Source organism: Bombina bombina, chromosome 6 (genome assembly GCF_027579735.1).
Source record: "Bombina bombina isolate aBomBom1 chromosome 6, aBomBom1.pri, whole genome shotgun sequence".
Taxonomy (NCBI): Eukaryota; Metazoa; Chordata; class Amphibia; order Anura; family Bombinatoridae; genus Bombina; species Bombina bombina.
This window is the reverse complement of record NC_069504.1, coordinates 702714748-702739114: the sequence shown is the minus strand read 5'-3', so window position 1 is coordinate 702739114 and position 24367 is coordinate 702714748. Positions and strand designations below refer to the sequence as shown.

At 40.3% G+C, this 24367-nt stretch overlaps 1 protein-coding gene and 1 pseudogene across 2 annotated transcripts in view; one reads left to right on the top strand and one right to left on the bottom strand.

Moving 5' to 3' along the window:
- The window catches only part of GET3 (guided entry of tail-anchored proteins factor 3, ATPase), a 79656-nt gene that overhangs the window by 40845 nt on the left and 14444 nt on the right, over positions 1-24367 (bottom strand). For both annotated transcript variants that reach the window (XM_053717842.1, XM_053717841.1), the window contains exons 2-5: positions 15780-15927; positions 7744-7892; positions 6874-7024; positions 6643-6750 (exon numbers count right to left, since the gene is read on the bottom strand). In XM_053717842.1, the coding sequence (XP_053573817.1) occupies positions 6643-6750; positions 6874-7024; positions 7744-7892; positions 15780-15927 (556 nt within the window). The remainder of the gene's footprint in view (positions 1-6642; positions 6751-6873; positions 7025-7743; positions 7893-15779; positions 15928-24367) is intronic.
- LOC128663491 (ras-related protein Rab-4B-like) lies at positions 12971-14356 on the top strand (annotated as a pseudogene).

Genomic DNA, 24367 nt, shown 5'->3' with positions numbered 1-24367 from the left:
CACGCCCCCATCGGCCCCGCCCCCTCTACATTACCCGGCCCATCGATGGCCGCCCACCCGCCTCCCAAGTCAGCTCCCACCCACCAACGATACTGGCCATCGATGTTCGGTGCAGAGAGGGCCACAGAGTGGCTCTCTCTGCATCGGATGGCCAAGGGGTGTTATTGCAGGATGCCTCGATATCGAGGCATCACTGCAATAACCGGAAAGCGGCTGGAAGCGAGCATGATCGCTTCCAGCCGCTTTAAACCCCTAATGTCGTACAGGGTACGTCGCTGGTCTTTTAAGACCAGGTTGTGTGCGACGTACCCTGTACGACATGCGTCGTTAAGGGGTTAATAAAGAGGACTATTTGAACACAAAGTGGAGAGTGCATCTATTTTTACTTGAGAAACATTCAAACTGTGTGTGTGAGTAACATTAAATAAAAAGGTAGAGCTGTGGGTGTTCTCGGATGTCATTCAAAATCATCTGCTGCAGCCTCCCTCTACAGGTTGATTGTATAACATTACTACTACGGAATTTGGCGGCGCTATACAAATAAATGATAATAATAATAATACACTCACTGCTACCACCCATTGCTCAAGACATTGTCTCACTCTTGAACCTACTTCAGTATGGAAGGGGCCAATTTGCAACCATGGAGACCAATAGGAAGAGGTAAATTTCCCAACAGAAATACCCTGCAAAGTGTTTTCTTTATTAATTTAAACTTCAATCCCTTAATTACCCATTCCCAAGTTTTGCATAACCAACACAGCTATATTAAAAACATAATTTATGCTTACCCGATAAATTTATTTCTCTTGTGGTGTATCCAGTCCACGGATCATCCATTACTTGTGGGATATTCTCCTTCCCAACAGGAAGTTGCAAGAGGATCACCCAAAGCAGAGCTGCTATATAGCTCCTCCCCTAACTGCCATATCCAATCATTCAACTGAAACTAGCCGAGAAAGGAGAAACCATAGGGTGCAGTGGTGACTGTAGTTTAAAATTTAGACCTGCCTTAAAAGGACAGGGCGGGCCGTGGACTGGATACACCACAAGAGAAATAAATTTATCAGGTAAGCATAAATTATGTTTTCTCTTGTTAGGTGTATCCAGTCCACGGATCATCCATTACTTGTGGGATACCAATACCAAAGCTAAAGTACACGGATGAAGGGAGGGACAAGGCAGGTACTTAAACGGAAGGGACCACTGTCTGTAGAACCTTTCTTTGCAAATCTGTTCAACAGAAGCCTCATTTTTAAAGGCCCAGGTGGAAGCCACAGCTCTAGTAGAATGAGCTGTAATCCTTTCAGGGGGGCTGCTGTCCAGCAGTCTAATAGGCTAAGCGTATTACGCTCCAAAGCCAAAAAGAAAGAGAGGTTGCCGAAGCCTTTTGACCTCTCCTCTGTCCAGAGTAAACAACAAACAGGGAAGATGTTTGACGAAAATCTTTAGTCGCTTGTAAGTAAAACTTTAAAGCACGGACTACGTCCAAATTATGTAAAAGTCGTTCCTTCTTTGAAGAAGGATTAGGACACAATGATGGAACAACAATCTCTTGATTGATATTCTTGTTGGAAACTACCTTAGGTAAAAACCCAGGCTTTGTACGCAGAACTACTTTATCTGTATGGAAAATCAGATAAGGAGAATCACATTGTAAAGCTGATAACTCAGAGACTCTACGAGCCGAGGAAATAGCCATCAAAAACAGAACTTTCCAAGATAAAAGTTTGATATCAATGGAATGAAGGGGTTCAAACGGAACTCCTTGAAGAACCTTAAGAACCAAGTTTAAGCTCCATGGAGGAGCAACAGGTTTAAACACAGGCTTAATTCTAACCAAAGCCTGACAAAATGCCTGGACGTCTGGAACCTCTGCCAGACGCTTGTGCAAAAGGATAGACAGAGCAGAAATCTGTCCCTTTAAAGAACTAGCTGATAATCCTTTATCCAAACCCTCTTGGAGAAAGGACAATATCCTAGGAATCCTAACCTTACTCCATGAATAATTCTTGGATTCACACTAATGAAGATATTTGCGCCATATCTTATGATAGATTTTCCTGGTTACAGGCTTTCGTGCATGTATTAAGGTATCAATGACTGACTCGGAGAAGCCACGCCTTGATAAAATCAAGCGTTCAATCTCCAGGCAGTCAGTCTCGGAGAAATTAGATTTGGATGATTGAAAGGACCTTGTAGTAGAAGGTCTTGTCTCAGAGGCAGAGGCCAAGGTGGAAAGGATGACAAGTCCACCAGGTCTGCATACCAGGTCCTGAGTGGCCACGCAGGCGCGATCAAGATCACTGATGCTCTCTCCTGCTTGATTTTGGCAATCAGTCGAGAGAGCAGAGGAAACGGTGGAAACACATAAGCCAGGTTGAAGAACCACGGTGCCGCTAGAGCATCTATCAGCGTCGCTTCTGGGTCCCTGGACCTGGATCCGTAACAAGGAAGCTTGGCGTTCTGGCGAGACGCCATGAGATCCAATTCTGGTGTGCCCCAACGATGAACCAATTGAGCAAACACCTCCGGATGGAGTTCCCACTCCCCCGGATGAAAAGTCTGACGACTTAGAAAATCCGCCTCCCAGTTCTCTACACCTGGGATATGGATCGCTGATAGATGGCAAGAGTGAGTCTCTGCCCAGCGAATTATCTTGGAGACTTCCAACATCGCTAGGGAGCTCCTGGTCCCCCCTTGATGGTTGATGTAAGCCACAGTCGTGATGTTGTCCGACTGAAATCTGATGAACCTCAGGGTTGCTAACTGAGGCCAAGCTAGAAGAGCATTGAATATTGCTCTTAACTCCAGAATATTTATTGGGAGGAGTTTCTCCTCCTGAGTCCACGATCCCTGAGCCTTCAGGGAATTCCAGACTGCACCCCAACCTAGAAGGCTGGTATCTGTTGTTACAATTGTCCAATCTGGCCTGCGAAAGGTCATACCTTTGGACAGATGGACCCGAGATAGCCACCAGAGAAGAGAATCTCTGGTCTCTTGATCCAGACTTAGCAGAGGGGAGAAATCTGTGTAATCCCCATTCCACTGACTGAGCATGCATAATTGCAGCGGTCTGAGATGTAGGCGCGCAAATGGCACTATGTCCATCGCCGCTACCATTAAGCCGATCACTTCCATGCACTGAGCCACCGAAGGGCGCGGAATGTAGTGAAGAACACTGCAGGAATTTAGAAGCTTTGATAACCTGGACTCCGTCAGGTAAATTTTCATTTCTACAGAATCTATCAGAGTTCCTAGGAAGGAAACCCTTGTGAGGGGTGATAGAGAAATCTTTCCCTCATTCACTTTCCACCCATGCGACCTCAGAAATGCCAACACTATGTCCGTATGAGATTTGGCAATTTGGAAGTTTGATGCCTGTATCAGGATGTCGTCTAGATAAGGGGCCACTGCTATGCCCCGAGGTCTTAGGACCACCAGAAGAGACGCCAGAACCTTTGTAAAAATTCTTGGGGCTGTAGCTAACCACAAACTGGTAATGCCTGTCTAGAAAGGCAAACCTTAGGAACCGATGATGATCTTTGTAAATCGGTATGTGAAGGTAAGCATCCTTCAAAACCACTGTGGTCATGTACTGACCCTCCTGGATCATAGGTAGGATTGTCCGAATAGTTTCCATTTTGAACGATGGAACTCTGAGGAATTTGTTTAAGATCTTTAGATCCAAAATTGGTCTGAAGGTTCCCTCATTTTTGGGAACCACAAACAGATTTGAATAAAATCCCTGTCCTAGTTCCATCTGTGGAACTGAATGGATCACTCCCATTATTAGGAGGTCTTGCACACAGCGTAAAAATGCCTCTTTCTTTATCTGGTTTATAGATAATCTCGAAAGGTGAAATCTCCCTTGTGGGGGGGAAGCTTTGAAGTCCAGAAGATATCCCTGAGATATGATCTCCAACGCCCAGGGATCCTGAACATCTCTTGCCCATGCCTGGGCGAAGAGAGAAAGTCTGCCCCCTACTAGATCCGTTGCCGGATAGGGGGCCATTCCTTCATGCTGTCTTAGAGGCAGCAGCAGGCTTTCTGGCCTGATTGCCTTTGCTCCAGGCCTGGTTAGATTTCCAGGCCGGCTTGGATTGCGCAAAAGTTCTCTCTTGTTTTGTAGCAGAGGAAGTTGATGCTGCACCTGCCTTGAAGTTTCGAAAGGCACGAAAATTAGACTGTTTGGCCCTTGATTTGGCCCTGTCCTGAGGAAGGGTATGACCCTTACCTCCAGTAATGTCAGCAATAATTTCCTTCAAACCAGGCCCATTGGATCTGAAAAAGCACAACTGTCCTCGACAGGGATAGTGGTACGCTTTGCTAAAGTAGAAACTGCTCCCTCCACCTTAGGGACCGTCTGCCATAAGTCCCGTGTGGTGGCGTCTATTGGAAAAAAAATTCTAAAAATAGGAGGGGGGGGGGGGGGGGAAACGGCACACCGGGTCTGTCCCACTCCTTAGTAATAATTTCTGTAAACCTTTTAGGTATTGGAAAAACGTCAGTACACACCGGCACCGCGTAGTATTTATCCAGTCTACACAATTTCTCTGGCACTGCAATTGTGTCACAGTCATTCAGAGCAGCTAAAACCTCTCCAAGCAACACCCGGAGGTTCTCAAGCTTAAATTTAAAAGTAGACCTATCTGAATCAGGTTTCCCCGAGTCAGAGACGTCACCCACAGACTGAAGCTCTTCCTCAGCTTCTGCATATTTTGACGCAGTATCAGACATGGGCCATAAAACATCTGCGCGCTCTGTATTACGTCTAACCCCAGAGCTATTGCGCTTTCCTCTGAATTCAGGCAGTCTGGCTAATACCGCTGACAGGGTATTATACATGATTGCCGCCATGTCCTGCAAAGTAATCGCTATGGGCGTCTTTGATGTACTTGGCGCCATTTTAGCGTGAGTCCCTTGAGCGGGAGTCAAAGGGTCCGACACGTGGGGAGAGTTAGTCGGCATAACTTCCCCCTCGTCAGAATCCTCTGGTGATAATTCTTTTAAAGATAACAGCTGATCTTTATTGTTTAAAGTGAAATCAATACATTTAGTACACATTCTCCTATGGGGTTCCACCATGGCTTTTAAACATAATGAACAAGGAGTTTCCTCTATGTCAGACATGTTTATACAGACTAGCAATGAGACTAGCAAACTTGGAAAACACTTTAAATCAAGTTAACCAGCAATATAAAAAACCGTTACTGTGCCTTTAAGAGAAACAAATTTTGCCAAAATTTGAAATAACAGTGAAAAAAGGCAGTTAAACTAACAAAATTTTTACAGTGTATGTAACAAGTTAGCAGAGCATTGCACCCACTTGCAAATGGATGATTAACCCCTTAATACAAAAAACAGATTAACAAAACGAAAAATATGTTTTTTAAACAGTCATAACAACTGCCACAGCTCCTACTTTTGAACCCTTCAGAGATGTCCTATAGCATGCAGGGGACTGCTGAGGGAAGCTGAATGTCACAGTTTGTAATTTTAACTGCACCAACTGTAACTTTTATACTATAACAGTGGAAAGCGTCTAGGCAAAAATGAAGCCAGCCATGTGGAAAAAACTAGACCCCAATAAGTTTTATCACCAAAGCATATATAAAAACGATTAAACATGCCAGCAAACGTTTTATATTGCACATTAATCAGAGTATATACCTCTGATAGCAAGCCTGATACTAGTCGCTATTAAATCACTGTATTTAGGCTTTAACTTACATTAATCCGGTATCAGCAGCATTTTCTAGCAAATTCCATCCCTAGAAAAACTTAACTGCACATACCTTATTGTAGGATACCCTGCACGCCATTCTCCCTCTGAAGTTACCTCACTCCTCAGACATATGTGAGAACGGCAGTGGATCTTAGTTACTTCTGCTAAGATCATAGAAAAACGCAGGCAGATTCTTCTTCTAAATGCTGCCTGAGATAAAAACAGTACACTCCGGTACCATTTAAAAACAATAAACTTTTGATTGAAGAAAAAACTAACTATATTTTACCACTTTCCTCTAACTACCTCCAGCTATGTTGAGAGCTTGCAAGAGAATGACTGGATATGGCAGTTAGGGGAGGAGCTATATAGCAGCTCTGCTGTGGGTGATCCTCTTGCAACTTCCTGTTGGGAAGGAGAATATCCCACAAGTAATGGATGATCCGTGGACTGGATACACCTAACAAGAGAAACACTTTTTACCTCTGTGATTACCTTCTACCTAAGCCTCTGCAAACTGCCCCCCCTTATTTCAGTTCTTTTGACAGACTTGCATTTTAGCCAATAAGTGCTGACTCCTAGGTAACTCCACGTGCGTGAGCACAGTGTTATCTATAGACACACATGAACTAACACCCTCTAGTAGTGAAAAACTGTCAAAATGCATTTAGATAAGAGGTTGGCCTTCAAGGTCTAAAAAATTTGCATATGAACCTCCTAGGTTAAGCTTTCAACTAAGGATACCAAGAGAACAAAGCAACATTGGTGATAAAAGTAAATTGGAAAGTTGTTTAAAATTACATGCCCTATCTGAATCATAAAAGTTTATTTTGGACTAGACTGTCCCTTTAAACAATACATTTGATTACATGCAAGACACATTATTTAAACAGGATGTTAAATAGTTTTCTTACGGGGTCTTTGAACTGTTCGCTGACCGATCGTATAACTGGAAGAGTTTCTTCTAACTTGGACGCAAGCTGATCTGCATTCATATCACCCAGACCAAGCATATTACACATCTATGAAATAAAGATAAACAGCTCATAATTATGAAAGAGGCTGTACTACAGGAATAGATCAAATAATAAGGTTCAGAGAAGGTAAGCAATAAAGATAAGAAGTGGGAAGAGCAGAAGACTCACTTGGGATATAAAAGGACTAATCTGGTTTTTGATCTGCATGAGCCTTCCCAGCCCTCGCTCTACAATGGTCGGGAAGTTAAGCAGCCGCAGAGTGTGTCCTGTGGGAGCTGTGTCAAAGACCACTACAGAGAAATTCATACCCTTCACCAGCCTGTTGTAGGAGAAAGAAACTGAAGTGATTTGGGAAGAACTGGAAAGGTATAAAAGGGGCATTATACAATAAATCCCCCCTTAATATGTTTTGAATGATTCATTTTACTTGCTGGAGTGTACTAAATTGTATAGAATTTACTCCTTGACTACTTAAAGTGAATGTAAATTTTGATGCTAAAGTGCAAGGTTTTAAAAAAATTTGATTAAAAACAGGGGCACTTTAATTCATCAAAATTTACATTTCACTAGTGTTGTGAAAAAATACTTACCTTTTAAACTTGACAGCAGCTCCAACTTCCTCTGGTCGTCGCAAGCCATTTCTGACGTCAGAAATGATGGATAGGTCATCCTCCAATCACGGCTTCCCCCCCGGGGGAATCAGTGTCTGATTCAACGCTGTGATTGGAGGAAGCCAGATTCCTCATTTTAGATCCAGGAAGAGGCTTTGCGACGGGTGGAGGAAGCTGGAGCGGCTGTCAAGATTAAAAGCTAAGTATTTTTTCCCAACACGAGTGAAATGTAAATTTTGATGAATTTTAGTGCCTTTTTTTTTTTTTTAATCGAATTTTTAAAAAACGGGCACTTTAGCATCAAAATTTACATTCACTTTAAATCACTATCTATACTGAAAATGTAAATACAGCATTATTGGCTATAGAAAAGCTTTGTTAACAAGTGGCAGTCATCCTGCCATGATGGCCACAACCTGTATTTTACCTCATTACTTCTGCATAGCTCATTGCTTCGTCAATGCCTGGGAAAGCGCTCATTGCTTCTTGCATCATCTTCTTGCCCATACTTAGCATATTGTCCTCCTCAAACAATTCATCAGGAAGTTCGGCCACCCCAAGGCTGGGATCGATTTCCTACACAGTACATCAAAGAAAAGTGAAAGTGAATATATTTAATTGCAAGCTGATAACATTAATATAAAAATCCAACCGAAATCTTATCTAAAAAACACTTGTACACTGCTCTCTGGGTCCCGAAGACACTAAATATCCAACAAAACAACAGGAAAACCGGAAGTGCACCAATATGCTTTTGTATGGATAATGTTTACTTGAATGTGCCAACTCTTTTTCCCAGAACGGAGTAGTTTCATACAGATATTATACAGTGTTCTCCACAGCACCTATTTAATGGGAAAACCATCTGGCTGATTTTAATGACCACCTCAAGCTAAAATTAATTAAAAAAGTTTTGTTTTCAATGATTTTTGCACAAAATATCATTAAATCAATTTATGTTTAATTTTGCAATAAATGTGTGCTTTAGATAGCTTAAAGGGACATTAAACCCATTTTTTTTTCTTTCATTAATCAGATAGAGAAAATAATTGTAAACAACATTCCAATTTACTTCTATTGTCTAATTTGCTTCATTCTTTAGATATCCTTTTTTTAAGAAATAGCAATGCACAGAGGTTAGCCAATCACACAATGGCATCTATGTGCAACTACCAATCAGGAGCTTCTAATCCTATCTAGATATGCTTTTCGGCAAAGGATATCAAGAGAATGAAGCAAATTAGATAATAGAAGTAAATTAGAAAGTTGTTGAAAATTACATGCTCTAAATCATGAAAAAAAAATGGGTTTAATGTCCCTTTAAGTAAAATCATATCTGGCTACTTCATAATGCTACCCAGCTGGCAACATTTTCTGTGGAGAATAATGTTATATGCAAGTACAAATGCTTATGTATATATCTGTGGTTCTAAAAGGTAAAACATTTTGGGATTTTCCCTTAGGTTCATTATATCATTTGTTTTAGAGGTAGAGCAACTGGCACAAATTAAAACATAGTATTTAAATAATCCTGTTGTAAATACATAGACTTTTAAACTAAATAAAATGTAATTTAAAGACACAGAGAAGTGAAAATTAAACTTTTATGACCACAGAGTGACAAATTTACCCGTTTCTCATGTTATCCTATGTTAAAACTTAGCTTCTATCCATGAGAGCATACTGAGGTAGGCTCAGGAGTGTGCATGAGTCTTGGGCATTATAACAGTGTTACACTGTTGTAAACATTACTTCCTTATAGTGTTCCGGACATGTGCACATTTATGAGCCTACTAATGGAAAGGAGCTAGGTTTTAAACACACTAAGAGGTAAAGTTCAAAATAGAAGAAAACTGGAAAGCTTTTTTTTTTAATTATTATTTTCTCCATCTAAAGCATTAAAGTTTAATTTTTACTTTTATCCCTTTAAAAAGGGACACTCAAGTCAAAATTAAACTTTCATGATTCAGATAGACCAGCAATTTTAAACAACTTACAATTTACTTGCACACCTATTAACCCCTTAGTGACCACAGCACCTTTTTTTTTTTAAGACAACATTTAAATTTTTTCTAACTTTGACCCCCAAAATCTCTTACGCATCTACAACCACCAAAAAACACCCATGCTAAATAGTTTCTAAATTTTGTCCTGAGTTTAGAAATACCCAATGTTTACATGTTCTTTGCAAGTTATATGGCAATAAGTACAAGTAGCACTTTGCCATTTCCAAACCATTACCCCCCCCCCCCCCCCCAAAAAAAAAAAAAAAATTAGAGATATTTACATTGTAACACTGATATCTGTCAGGAATCCCTGAATATCCCTTGACATGTATATATATTTTTTTAAGTAGACAACCCAAAGTATTGATCTAGGCCTATTTTGGTATATTTCATGCTGCCATTTCACCGCCAAATGCAATCAAATAAAAAGTTTTTTTCACTTTTTCACAAACTTTAGGTTTCTCACTGAAATTATTTACAAATAGCTTGTGCAATTATGGCACAAATGGTTGTAAATGCTTCTCTGTGATCCCCTTTGTTCAGAAATAGCAGACATACTGTATATGGCTTTGGCATTGCTTTTTGGTAAATAGAAGGCTGCTAAATAACTCTGTGCACCACACTTGTATTATGCCCAGCAGTGAAGGGGTTACTTAGGTAGCTTGTAGGGTTAATTTTAGCTTTAGTGTAGAGATCAGTCTCCCACCTGACATATCCCAACCCCCAGATCCCAACCTGACCCCTCTCAAACAGCTCTCTTCCCTCCCCCACCCCACAATTGCCCCCATCATCTTAAGTACTGGCAGAAAGTCTGCCAGTACTAAAATAAAAGGCTTTTTTTTTTTAAAATATATATATTCTGCAGTGTAGGATTCCTCCTTAGTCCCCAACCACTCTGATTTCCCCCAAACAGCTCTAACCCTCCTCCTGTACCTATTTGCCACCATCTTGGGTACTGGCAGTCTGTCTTTGGTCATCAAGTGACAGTTTTTGTAGGACGTACCCTGTACGTCCTTGGTTGTTAAGGGGTTAACACATAAATATATAAGTATATACATTTATATTTACAGGGAACACACAGTTCCCTTAGACCGCAATGTAAAAGCACTTTTTCTAACAAAATGCAGTTTTAAAAAAAAAATGTATGCTCACCTAATAAATTTCTTTCTTTCTGGACATGGAGAGTCCACAACGTCATTCCAATTACTAATGGGATATTCAACTCCTTGCCAGCAGGAGGAGGCCAAGAGCACCCCAGCAAAGCTGATAAGTGTAACTGCCTTACCCATAACCCCCAGTCATTCAACCGAAGGAAAAGGAAGAAACACAAGGGTGAAAAGGTGCCTGAGGTTTACACAAAAAAACTGCCGATATATAAATAAAGAGAGGACGGGGTCGTGAACTCTCGATGTCCGGAATCAAAGAAATTTATCAGGTAAGCATACATTTTGTTTTTTTCCTATGACATGGAGAGTCCACAATGTCATTCCAATTACTAGTGGGAACCAATACACAAGCTAGAGGACACGGAATGAACAGGGGGGGAGAAAAAGGCAAGAGGACCTAAACAGAAGGCATCACCGCTTGAAGAACCTTCCTCCCAAAAGAAGCCTCAGCCGAGGCAAAAGTAGAATTTGGAAAAAATATGCAAAGAAGACCATGTTGCCGCCTTGCAAATCTGTTCCACAGAAGCTTCATTTTTGAAAGCCCAAGAAGAGGAGACAGCCCTAGTGGAATGAGCCGTAATACTCTCAGGAGGCTGCTGTCCAGCAGTTTCATAAGCCAAACGAATCAAACTTCTCAACCAGAGAGATAGAGAAGTAGAAGAGGCCTTTTGATCCTTACGCTTTCCAGAGAAAACCACAAACAGGACAGAAGATTGCCAAAAATCTTTAGTAGCTTGTAAGTAAAATTTTAGAGTCCGCACAACATCCAAGTTATGCAAAAGACGTTCCATTTGAGAAGAAGGATTAGGACAAAAAGGAGGAACAACAATTTCCTGATTAATGTTTTGATCTGATACCACCTTAGGGAGAAACCCCAATTTAGTACGAAGGACCGCCTTATCTGCATGAAAAATAAGAGAGGGGGAAATCACACTGCAGAGCTGAAAGCTCAGACACTCTACAAACAGAAGAAATGGCAACAAAAATTAAAACTTTCCAGGATAACAGTTTTATATCAGCAAAATGCATTGGCTCAAACGGAGCTTGCTGCAAAACTTTAAGAACTAAATTAAGTCTCCACAGAAGAGCAACAGGTTTAAACACAGGCCTGATTCTAACCATGGCCTGAACAAAGGCTTGAGCGTCTGGTAGGTCTGCCAGATGTTTGTGCAAAAGAATAGAGAACGCAGAAATCTGACCCTTTAGAGTACTGACCGATAAACCCTTATCCAGTCCATCCTGAAGAAAAGGCAAAATCCGGGGAATCCTCACCCGGCTCCAGGAGAACCCCTTAGATTCACACCAAGAAAGATATTTACGCCATATCTTATGATAAATATTGTGAGTAACCGGTTTTCGAGCCTGAATCATAGTTTCAATGACCGCTTTAGAAAAACCACGTTTAGACTGAACTAGGTGTTCAATCTCCAAGCAGTTAGCTTCAGAGAATCTAGGTTTGGATGGAGGAAAGGACCCTGAAGTAGAATGTCTTTCCTCTGAGGTAACCTCCAAGGAGGTAGAGATGACATCCTCACTAGATCCGCAAACCAGATCCTGCGAGGTCATGCAGGAGCTATTAGTATCACCAATGCTCTCTCCTGTTTCATACGAACAATGACTCGTGGAAGGCGAGCAAACGGAGGAAACAGATAGGCCAGAGAAAACCTCCAACAAACCACTAGAGCATCGCTCAGAATGGCCTGAGGATATCCTGACCTGGAACCGTACTTTGGAACCTTGGCATTTTGGCAGGACGCTGTCAGATCCAACTCTGGAACACCCCACTTGAGGGATATCTCAGAGAACACATCCAGATGGAGAGCCCACTCCCCGGGATGAAAGGTCTGTCTGCTCAGAAAATCTGCTTCCCAGTTGTCCACTCCTGGAATGTGGATGGCAGATAGGAGACAATCGTAGGCTTCCACCCACTGCAGAATGCGAGTCACCTCCTTCATGGCTAAGGAACTCCAAGTCCCTCTCTGGTGGTTGATGTAAGCCACTGAGGTGATGTTGTCAGATTGGAATCTTATAAACCAGACCAACGACAGTTGAGGACACGCTGATAGGGCTTTGAAGATAGCTCTCAACTCCAAGATGTTTATGGAAAGAGAGGACTCTTCCCGAGACCACAGGCCCTGAGCTTTTAGAGGTCCCCAAACAGCTCCCTAGCCTGACAGGCTGGCGTCCGTAGTCACAATTTCCCAGGAAGGCCTCAGAAAGCAAGTGCCCAGAGACAGATGTTCCTGTGACACCCACCACGAGAGAGTCTCTTGTTAGTCCATTGATGGAGCATACAAAGCTGAAGTGGTCGTAGATGAAACCGAGCAAAAGGAATGATGTCCATGGATTAGACGCAGAAGCACGCAGGGTGTGGGCAGGAAGTGGTTGCCGAAGCCCTGGTTGCCATCTTGAGAGCTGCAAGGTGTCGGTGACAGTGATATAGAGGCCGGGCCCCGGGGCCAACGGAGGAGGTGAGGCCACCATGTCCGAGACGTACGATTTCCTGTTCAAATTCCTTGTGATCGGCAGTGCAGGAACGGGGAAGTCCTGCCTTTAGCACCAGTTCATCGAGAGTAAATTTAAACAAGACTAAAACCACACAATTGGAGTGGAGTTTGGATCTCGGATTGTTAATGTAGCTGGAAAATCTGTCAAGCTTCAGATTTGGGACACAGCTGGTCAAGAGAGATTCAGGTCTGTAACAGGAAGCTATTATAGGGGGGCAGCTGGCGCCTTGCTGGTTTATGACATTGCTAGCCGGGAGACTTACAATGCACTAACCAACTGGCTTACAGATGCCCGGACTTTGGCCAGCCCAAACATCGTTATCATCCTCTGCGGGAACAAGAAGGATTTGGATGCTGACAGAGAAGTAACATTCCTGGAGGCATCTCGTTTTGCGCAGCAAAATGAATTGATGTTTTCAGAAACCAGTGCTTTGACTGGAGAGAATGTGAAAGAAGCTTTCTTAAAATGTGCCCGAACAATATTAAATAAAATAGAATCAGGAGAACTTGATCCTGAGAGGATGGGTTCAGGAATTCAGTACGGTGACACCTCACCGAGGCACGCAAAGCACACTCATGGCGCACAACCTCAGAACAGGCAGCAGTGTAACTGTTAGAGGAAGATTCAGAGACATTTCTGCATGTCCAGGCAGATCCGTACTTGTCATTCTAACTTCCACTGGATCCCGTCAGCTGTCCCTGATCCAATTCTTGCACTTGTTCCAAAAACAGGGGACCCCCCGTACATCCCATCGCTCACTTCCTGTGTTTAGCAGCCCAATGTGATGGTGTCTCTCCTGATACGGCTCCTAACGCTCCTTTTAAAAAAAGATTATTAACCTAGAAATCCCCCCTATATCATTCAGCGAGCTAATGCCTTTGGTAGACTCGTGTTGGATCAAGTCCTATTCCCACAATGGTGCAGGAATAGCAACTGAAAGAATATAAAACAAGAGATATATAAGTAACTTACATGCATAATTATGTAGATATTAAACCCCCCCCCACATAAATGACATACACACAATATGGAGATACCCAGAAAAACTGTATGCACATATCCCTGGCAGAGTGTTAATTTTGGCCATATACGGCAGCCACTATGTTCAGTGTTGTTCTCCTATCTATAGCTTAAGAACTTTTTTTTTCTTTCTTATTCCAGTATCATTTTTTTTAACATTTTTGTTATATATTTTTTTTTCCAATTTGTTTAATGGATGTGCTTAATTCATATGATTTGATTACGGTTTGCAGTTCTGCCTCTTCCAGCGGACGTAAGCGCGCACATAAAATCAGCTGCCTTGTAGACATTACCTGACTGTATTTTTTTCCTCTGCTGTGCACTAAAATATCTTTGGGGAGGGGGGAAATTCGGCTTATGTTTTTCTTTTTTGTCTTTAAAAATATATTGGTTTTTTTTTTTGGTTTTTTATTTGCTTTTTACATTGTTTGTTATGATTAAACAGTGTCCCAAAAAAAAAAAAAAAGGAATGATGTCCATGGATGCCACCATCAGACCAATCACCTCCATGCATTGGGCCACAGATGGACGAAAGGCAGACTGGAGAGAAAGGCAGGAAGCAAGATAGCTCAGCATGCTAAGGCACTGTGACTGAGCTATGTAACAACCCAAGGTTGTAGGTTCGATCCCTGGCGAGGTCCACTCAGCCTTTCATCCTTCCGAGGTCAATAAAATGAGCAGCGCCTTGAGACCCTAATGGGTGATTAGCCGTGTTTTACAAGTACACAATACATACAACCCAATTTTTTTTCCTTTTGTGATTCAGATAGAGCATGCAATTTTAAGCAACTCCTATTATATATGTTTCTTTGTTCTCTTGCTATCTTTATTTGAAAAAGAGGGCATCTAAGTTTTTTTTTGGTTCAGACCTCTGGATAGCACTTTTTTTATTGCTGGGTGAATTTATCCACCAATCAGCAAGAACAACCCAGGTTGTTCACCAAAAATGGGCCGGCATCTAAACTTACATTCTTGCATTTCAAATAAAGATACCAAGAGAATGAAGAAAATTTGATAATAGGAGTAAATTAGAAAGTTGCTTAAAATTGCATGCTCTATCTGAATCACAAAAGAAAAAAAATGTGAGTTCAGTGTCCCTTAAACAGCTTTGCTGGGGTGCTCTTTGCCTCCTCCTGCTGGCCAGGAGTTGAATATCCCACTAGTAATTGGAATGATGTTGTGGACTCTCCATGTCATAGGAAAGAAATTTAAAATGCGACTTATTTTATTAATGCCACTACACACATTTTTGGGGGGCAATTGGGGGACATGTAAAATAATTACATCATTAACAAGTACATAATAAAAAGACAATGCATTAGCACTTACTCTGAATTTCAAATAAGCAGTAGTTTTTCTTTTTGACAAATGTATTTGTTCTCCCATTTTCCGGCCCCTGTATCATGTGACAGACATCAGCCAATCACAGACTAGTATATGTATACCCTGTGAACTCGTGCACATGCTCTGTAAGCTCTTGTTCCCCAGAAAGTTTGTATACAAAAATACTGTGCAAAATTTGATAATGGTAAATTGGAAAGTGTCTTCAAACTGCTGCTCTATCTGAATCATAAAAGTTTATTTTGACTTGAGTGTCCCTTTAAGATCACCAATACATAACTCTTTTTTTTTTCCTTTGTAAAAAAATAAAATATGAATGTTGAAAACATGTATAGATGTGTACTAAATAAAAAAAAAAAAAGGTTGATTGAAACACTTATATTGGACCTTGCAACCGAGTTTGGTTAGTTGTGGCCACTTACCATAGCATAGAGGTTGTCGTAGCCTCGCACCTTGGTGGGAACTTTGGAGAACTTCTGGTCAAAAGCATCAGAGATATTATGAGCAGGATCAGTTGAGATGATCAGTACACTTTCCCGTATCCGTGACAGCTGCACAGCCAGACTACAACTGGTAAAATAATGAGAGGAAAGAGGCAGGTTTAGGCAAAATTTCTTTCAATGAACCAATGAATATAATTTTCATATTACCTTCTATACCCTTGGTGTGGGCAATGTTACCCTCTAAAAGACAAATGCAAGGAGTTTACATGGTGACACAAACCACAAAGAGACGGTTAAAATAATTTCCTATTATTTTCTCTACAAGTTACTCCATTCTGCTTTACAGCCAAAAATAGAAGGTAATACCCAAGTTTTAAAAAAAAAAAAACACCTTCAGATAACAATTACAAATGTCCTGCTTCCAGTTTCAATTACTATCCACTACTCAAGTAGCAAAATGACACAGATATGTTTATAGGCTTTTGTTGACTTAACAGCCACCAGTCTAGATTAGATAAACACAAACTAGCAAACACATACACTAACAGTAATAAAACAAATCAAACAACATACAGGATCAAGGATATCACAGTTGCAGCTAATCTAGTCAATGTAAATCACATGATAAACCATGCTTGCACAGAAGATGTAGCTTATCTAGATTTTAATAAATCATTTGACACTTTCTTTTTTTATTTGATATATAATTGAATATTGCAGATTAGGAACAATTATTTGTAAGGAATACAAAAAAAGAAAAAAAAAGGTCCATAATCATGACTTTCAAGGAAGTCTGTCTGTCCATTATTACTTGTTAAACAGTCATGAGTGCCATCCTGAACAAATCTATAATAAAAAAAAACAAAAAAAAAAAAAACAAACCCCACAAGAATACAAAGAACACGAAACAAAACAAAAAACAAAGAAAATAATATTGTATCTCTGTAGAGTGCTAAGCCTTGAATATTACCCTAACGTGTATATTAGCTAAAGTATAGTCATGTTCACTTTACTCCTACTATAATAAAATCTGATGATATCTTAACGGCTGATTCTGCCGAATAAGTTTTATATCTTCACCTTATACCTGCTTTATTAGTCTGATACTTTAATTTAGTATTCTGTACTATAAAGGCAACAAAACACATCTAGCGACTTGTGAAGAAAAGGAAGTAGTGTATTAGTGTATACATGTGAAATATTAAGTATATGTAAAATGATAAAGCGAGGGAAAAAAAGGGGGTTAATAATATTAGTGTATATGCGTGCAGTATTAAGTGGATGTAAAATTAAAATTATAGGGGGAAAAAAATCCCTTTCCTTTAAGAATCAAGGTTTACTTTTTCAGTAAAAATTTAATTTTTCTTTTATCCTTTCCTTTATGATATATTTAGAGTTAATAAAGGGTAGCAGTAATTCCTATAGGCAAAATTTTACTTAAGACCTCATCAAAATCTCCCATTTTTCCATAAGTATCTTTATTTTTGGGGGGGATTTCTGCTTTAGTATACATTTGTTCTACTATTAATTGCTTATAACTAATTGGGATAGGAAAGCCAACATGATTAAAATAGATCATGTAATTGACTTTTTAAATGTGCTTCGATCTCTTGGTATCCCTTGTTGAAAAATAATACGCACGTATCTTATACTAGTGGGAGCTTGCTGCTGATTGGTGCCTGCACACATTTGTCTCTTGTGATTGGCTAACTGGATGTGTTCAGCTAGCTGCCTGTATTGTAATGCTGTTCCTTCAGCAAAGAATAACAAGAGAATGAAGCAAACATAATAATGGAAGTAAATTGTAAAGTTATTTAAAATCGTATGTTCTATCCGAATCATGAATCAAAATGTTGGGGTTTACGGTCCCTTTAAGTTTACCAAATTTAAGGTAGTTTATCTGACATCAGTTGTATACATATTAACTTTTTTGCAAATAAAAAAATTACAAATATAAAATTCCTTATATCCTTTTTGGGTTTTAGTTTCCTCAAAGCCCAAAACCATCTAAATGTTAATCTTGCTACTTTCCCACTTTATATAACCCTTTTCCAGAATTTTTGGATTTTAGGACATGCCCAAATGATATTCACAATAAATGGATCTATAAGATAACATTTCTTACATCTATTAGAATCTCTTGTTTCATTTTGCAATAACCAAGCCATATGTACAAATGTATTATATGCTGCTCTCAAATTCATGGCCAATGTTCTAAAATTAGCATTCCAGGCGATCTCCAAGTGTACGTAGATGCAAGTGCTTCCACACACCAATCAGGACCTATGTACCCAAAAGATACTCATCCGAGTTTAAAATGTGCTAACACACACATACAGCAAATGCATACACCTTTTTAATAAATATTTTGTACTGTAATTGAAAAGCTAATCATTTTACAATTACTAAAAAAAAAAAACAACAAGAACCAAACAAAATAGAAAATGGAGTCAGATATTACACTGTTGTATTTAATTTCTGCAGCCACATAAAATATATAAGAATGTTCACTATGTTCTTAAAGAAAACTCCATCCTATATTATAAAAGGCCAGGAATGTTTGTCCGATGCAGTCATGCGCAGTAGAGACTGCAGCGCGAGACAAACATACCTGGCTATAATATAACAGTCAGATGAGTTGTCATGAGTATTACTGTTTATTTTTTGGAGTATTACGAATATGAAAATGGTTTGCTAATGAATAAAGTTATAAAATCCCCCGACTTTCATTGTCCAACGATGAGTGTACTATATATAAAATCTATTTTAATTTTCTTCTAAATGACGTCAGTCCAGACAACCCACTAATATGGGTTGTACAATTGCCGTTATAATCCGCCAATAAGATCCCTATTCTATAAATATAATTAACCCCTTAAGGACCAGCGACGTACCCTATATGTCACTGGCCTTTTTTTGGGACTTGATTGTTTTATAGCGCGGTCTTGCCAGCAGCATGGAGACTGCTCTATTCCACAAAGCCTGCTGGAGGGAGTGCATTAATAGCGTGTTCTTGCTAGACTTGTGCTATTATGTCCTGAAAAAAACCTTAACGACCAGTGACATACAGGGTACATTGTGGTCCTTAAGGGGTTAATCTTCTTGTTTGTTATCTAGCGCATGAGCAATTTGTTTTGTGAAGCTGATGCTGCCTGAAGTATTCTAATGGACACACTATACTAACGCACAGCACTCACCTTTTCAGTGCAGATACGCCACTCACTGTTTTCCCTGTATTGAAAGCAGCACACCGCTCTATCTATTGCAGAGCGGGTCCACTGCTTCCAATACAGAGAAACAGTGAGTGATGTATTCTGACGTTTCTGAAGTTTGCGCACGAGCATTGCAGATAAAGTCCGCCACATTAATACCTGGGTTGTCATCCAGGATAGGACGCTATGAACTGGTACCCCCGGAGAGGGTTTGGAAAATAATAAAAGATTGAATAATCATTGCGGCAAAACGGTAAACAACTTAAACAGACAGGACATCAGTGTATTGTTTTCTTAACATTCTTTGCATTCATGCTAATTATTTATTTTTATTTTTTTTGCTTCAGTGTCCCTTTAAAGTAAAAGTGTCTTGCATTTTATCCAGTATTCGTTAAAAGGTTACTACTGAATTTGTTTGTTATTGAAAATATATTTGTTCACTATTTTCTATGTCTTCACAACAGTAGAGGAGCAGGTGAACAGCACAAAGAACAATTTATGGTTGTAAATGCTTCTCTGGGATCCCCTTTGTTCAGAAATAGCAGACATATATGGCTTTGGCATTGCTTTTTGAAAATCAGAAGGCCACTATCTGCAGCTGTGCACAGCACTTTTTTATTCCCAGCAGTGAAGGGGTTAATTAGGTAGATTGTAAGGTTAATTTTGTGTAGAGATCAGCCTCCCACCTGACACCCCCTGATCCCTCTCAATCAGCTCTCTTCCCTCCCCCAATGGTTACCCCCATCTTAAGTACTGGCAGACAGATCTTTTGTTTTATTTATTTTTTTAATTATAATTATGTTCTTCAGTGTAGAATTGTCCCCTTATCTTCCCACCTCCCTGATCCCTCCCAAAAAGATCTCCAACTTATTACCACCATCTTAGGTACTGGCAGCTGTCTGCCAGTACCTAGTTTTCCCAAATTTGCCAACTTATTTAAAAAAAAAAAAAAAATTCTGTAGTGTAGCTACCCCCACCTCATTTACCCCCCTCCCAGATCAATTTCCCACCTCCTCAGCATGATCCCCCTCTCCCCCCTTCCTGCCGCTCTAAGTTTTTTTTTCCGTAGACACAGAGTGGCCCTCTCTGCATCTGTACCTCTACCCGTCTATTTCTGCACTGCCCAACTCGCGGGGCATGCAGAAATAGCGCAATCTCGCTACTTTTAGCGAGATCGTGGCCCAGGACAGCAGCGTCGTTCCTTAAAGTGAAGGTAAAGTTTTCTTGAATTGAAGGCATAAATTCATATATTATTAAAAGAATAAGCTGTTCGCTAAGTTTATTTTAATATTTTTGATCAATTTTACTATTTTTTATAAATAAATATCTGCCTACCGTTTACATGAAAACTCCTCCCCACCTCTACTTCCGCACTTTCTATGCTGTGACGTATAGAGCGGTCTCACCCGCTCTATACGCATCTCCAAAGCGCAAGCACGGTAATCATAACTATTGCGCATGCGCGAATCGCCGGTTTCTACCGATACTGAGCATGCAAAGCTATAGTTAACTAAGTGTGTATAGAAGTATCGTATTTATCCGAAGTACAGCAATCATTAGCAATGGTCTTCTGTTTCTGAGACGTCCGTAGCAAACAAACAGTGGTATAAATATGTGGCTATTCCTACTTAAATCTATTACGCATGCGCAAAAAAACGGGAACGCGCCTTGAGTACAATATGAAGAAGAGAGATTAGCGCATGCGCACTTTAAAAGGGATGTGAGTGACGTAGATCGACGGCCGCCTAACGGCCAGAAATTCAATTGGATGTAAGGAGCACGTGATCTAAGGAGAACGTGATTTATAAAAAAGAATTTGATTAGCTAGAAAGATAGATTTATTAGGGCAATAAGTACAGTTAACGATGGTTTTATACAAGATGATGAATGAAAGTCATACTCATTTGGGACAGAGAATTGAATTCAATATTGTCAAACAGGTAACTTTACCTTCACTTTAAGGGCTTAACGACCAGCGTTGTACACGGTACGGAGCTGGTTGTTAAAGGGTTAAAAAGTACACTCAAGTCAAAATAAACTTTTAGGATTCAGAAAGAGAATACAGTTTTAAGACACTTTCCAATTTACTTCCATTATCAAATTTTGCAGTCTTTTTATATTAATACTTTCTGGGTAACAAAATCCTACTGAGCATGTGCACAAGCTCACAGGGTATACGTATACTTGTCTGTGATTGGCTGATGTCTGTCACATGATACAGGGGGCCGGAATATTAGAGAGAGAAAAAAATTGTCAGAAAAAAAAAAAAAAATCTTCTGCTTATTTGAAATTCAGGAGTAGGTGTTTTTGCATTGGTTTTTTTTTTTATGCACTTGTTAATTATGTAATTCTACTGTATTAAGTGGTCCTTTAAGTGAGAATGACGACATGCGCTTGATATCTGCACGATGTATTTAGCACGGTTGACGCAGCCCCCCCCTGTACTTATCCCACATCACTGGTGGTTTAGAGCGCTGGCATCGCATGGGGAATCAGATGACATCACCAAGCCCCAGAAAATCAGAAGTGCCACAAGAACAGCAATGCTAAACACATCTGGAGAGCCAATTATAAGAGAATTGTGTAGCCACTAATCACCAGTAAGCTCCCATTAGTGCACTGCTGCTCATAAGCCTACCTAGATATACTATTCAACTAAGGAAACAAAAAGAACAAGGCAAACGTGATAATAGAAGTAATTGTAAAGTTGTTTAAACTTTCATAATTCGGATAGAGCAATTTTAATTTTGACTTTAATGTCACTTTAAAGGGATATTTTAGAGAGAGGAAAAAAAAAAAAAATCTAGAGGACAGTTAATCTTAATTTAAACCTCCTTCATAAAAAGATTATAAATTTTAAGATAAATAAAATGATCATCATAAAAGTTACCTCCTCCCTCAGTTGTGCCATATGACCTCAGTCTACGTCTCATTTACTACAGCAACAGAGGGAGGTAGCTTTTAAATATTTACATTTTAGGTATTTCATAGGGGCATATAAATCAGACAGTAATTAAATATAACCTTACATGTTAAAGAGCAACTTCTCCTAAACATGCTATATTAAAAAGGACATTACAGTGGGGAGAAAAAAATATACATTTTAGACTGCTAGTTAGACTTTATTCCACAAATATACTGTAAAATAAAAAAGACAAAAAAACTTTTTCTTGGGTAATGGTAGACAAAAGGTATGTTATTACAGAGGAGTGTACCCATTAACCCTTAACCCAACATCACACAGTACTTTGCCCAGCATACCCTGTAGATGTAGTACCTAGGTCCAATAGCCTGGCTCATGCTGCAGTCCCCGCTGTCAGCTTTAACAGTGTAGATTGCAGCCATTGGTAGAAGGCATCTGCCATCTTATGGTAAGGAAGAGCTAAATGTTCTTCCTTTACCATATGAATGCAGACACTCGGTGTCCCTGTCTGTATCGGCTTGTGGTGATGCCGTGGGTGGTGTGGGAGGGAAGGAGGTGCAGAACAGGAGGGGAGAGAAAGGGTAGGGAGGGGAGGGTTCTAAAACTGCATATTGGCAGACTGTCTGCCAATACCTAAAGATGGTGGGGACCAGTGGGTGCTGAGGGAGCTCTTTGGGAGGGATCCAGTAGGGATTAGGGAGAGGGAGGTGTAAGGTCGGAGGGTACAATACAGCTAAAACTGACCTTACAAGCCATCTGATTAAAGGGACAGTCAACACCAGAATTTTTGTTGTTTAAAAAGATAGATAATCCCTTTATTATCATATGTGCCTTCATAGGTTTGCTTTCAACTAGAATACCAAGAGAACAAATCAAAATTGTTGATAAAAGTAAATTGGAAAGTTGAAAAATGAAAGTTTTTTTTGGACTTGACTGTCCCTTTAACCTCTTCACTGTAGGGAATAATAGAAGTGTGATGCGCAGCTGCAATTAGCAGTCTTCTAATTATCAAAAAGCAATGGCAAAGCCATTCATGCCTGCTATTTCTGAACAAAGGGGATCCCAGAGAAGACTTCAGAATTTTATATTAAAATGATTGCAGCTGGCAGTGAAATAATGAAGCAAATATATCATAGACGTAAATTGCAATGTTGTTTAAAATAGTATTCTCTGATTTATGATAGAAAAATGTTAGCGTCCCTTTAAGGAGAGCCTGAAACTTTTAAAGCTAGGGGAGAGTCTTGCGGAGCAAGGCACTGAGTTCAGCAAGAGAGGGGCCAATCTTGAGAAGTCATGTAGACAGGAATGTGAGGCGGCAACAAGAGAGGGGCCAATCTTGAGAAGTCATGTAGACAGGAATGTGAGGCGGCAACAAGAGAGGGGCCAATCTTGAGAAGTCATGTAGACAGGAATGTGAGGCGGCAACAAGAGAGGGGCCAATCTTATCTTCCCACCTAGCAGACACAATCATTATGAATTGTAAAGGAGATAAACTACAGCTAGGGATATCAGAAAGGATAGAGTTGCAATAGTCAAGATGGGAAATAAGAGTGGAACTTTTTTAGTTGTGTTCTGTATGAGGAAGTGGTACATTTTAGAGATATTTTTAAAGGACAAATAAATACAGTAGATTTGCATAATCATGAAGTCTGAACTTTAAATGAGTAGCAGATTTTTTTTCTGACAAATTTCAAAGTTATGTATATTTCCCCTCCTCCTGAATCATGTGACAGCAATCAGCCAATCACAAATGCACATACGTATATTCTGTGAATTCTTGCACATGCTCAGTAGGAGCTGGTGACTCAAAAAGTATAAATATAAATAGACTGTGCACATTTTGTTAATGGAAGTAAATTGGAAATTGCATGCTCTATCTGAACTAGGAAAGTTTAATTTTGACTTGAGTGTCACTTTAACCCCTTAACCATACGAGTCGTACAGGGTACGTCGCACACAACCTGGGCTTTAAAGACCAGCGACGTACCCTGTACGACTTTGGGAATTAAAGCGACTGGAAGCGATCCTGATCGCTTCCAGCCGCTTTACAGTTATTGCAGTGATGCCTCGATATCGAGGCATCCTGCAATAACATTTTTCCCCCATCCGATGCAGAGAGAGCCACTCTGTGGCCCTCTCTGCACCGGCATCAATGGCCGCAATCGTTGGTGGGTGGGAGCCGACGTGGGAGGGCGGCCATCGATGGAAGATTGAAGAGAGAGGGGGGCGGGATCGGGGTTGTCGGGAGCACGCACGGGGAGCGGCGGGCGTGTGCACGGGGAGGGAGCGGGTGGAAACCGCTATACTATAGAAAATAATTGATTGATAAGTGGGAGACAGGGGGGGGTGGGGGACAGCAGACAATGTTAATTGTAAGGGATCTGGGAGGGGGTGGTGGTTTGTCTATGGGGGGGGGGGGGAGCTACACTACA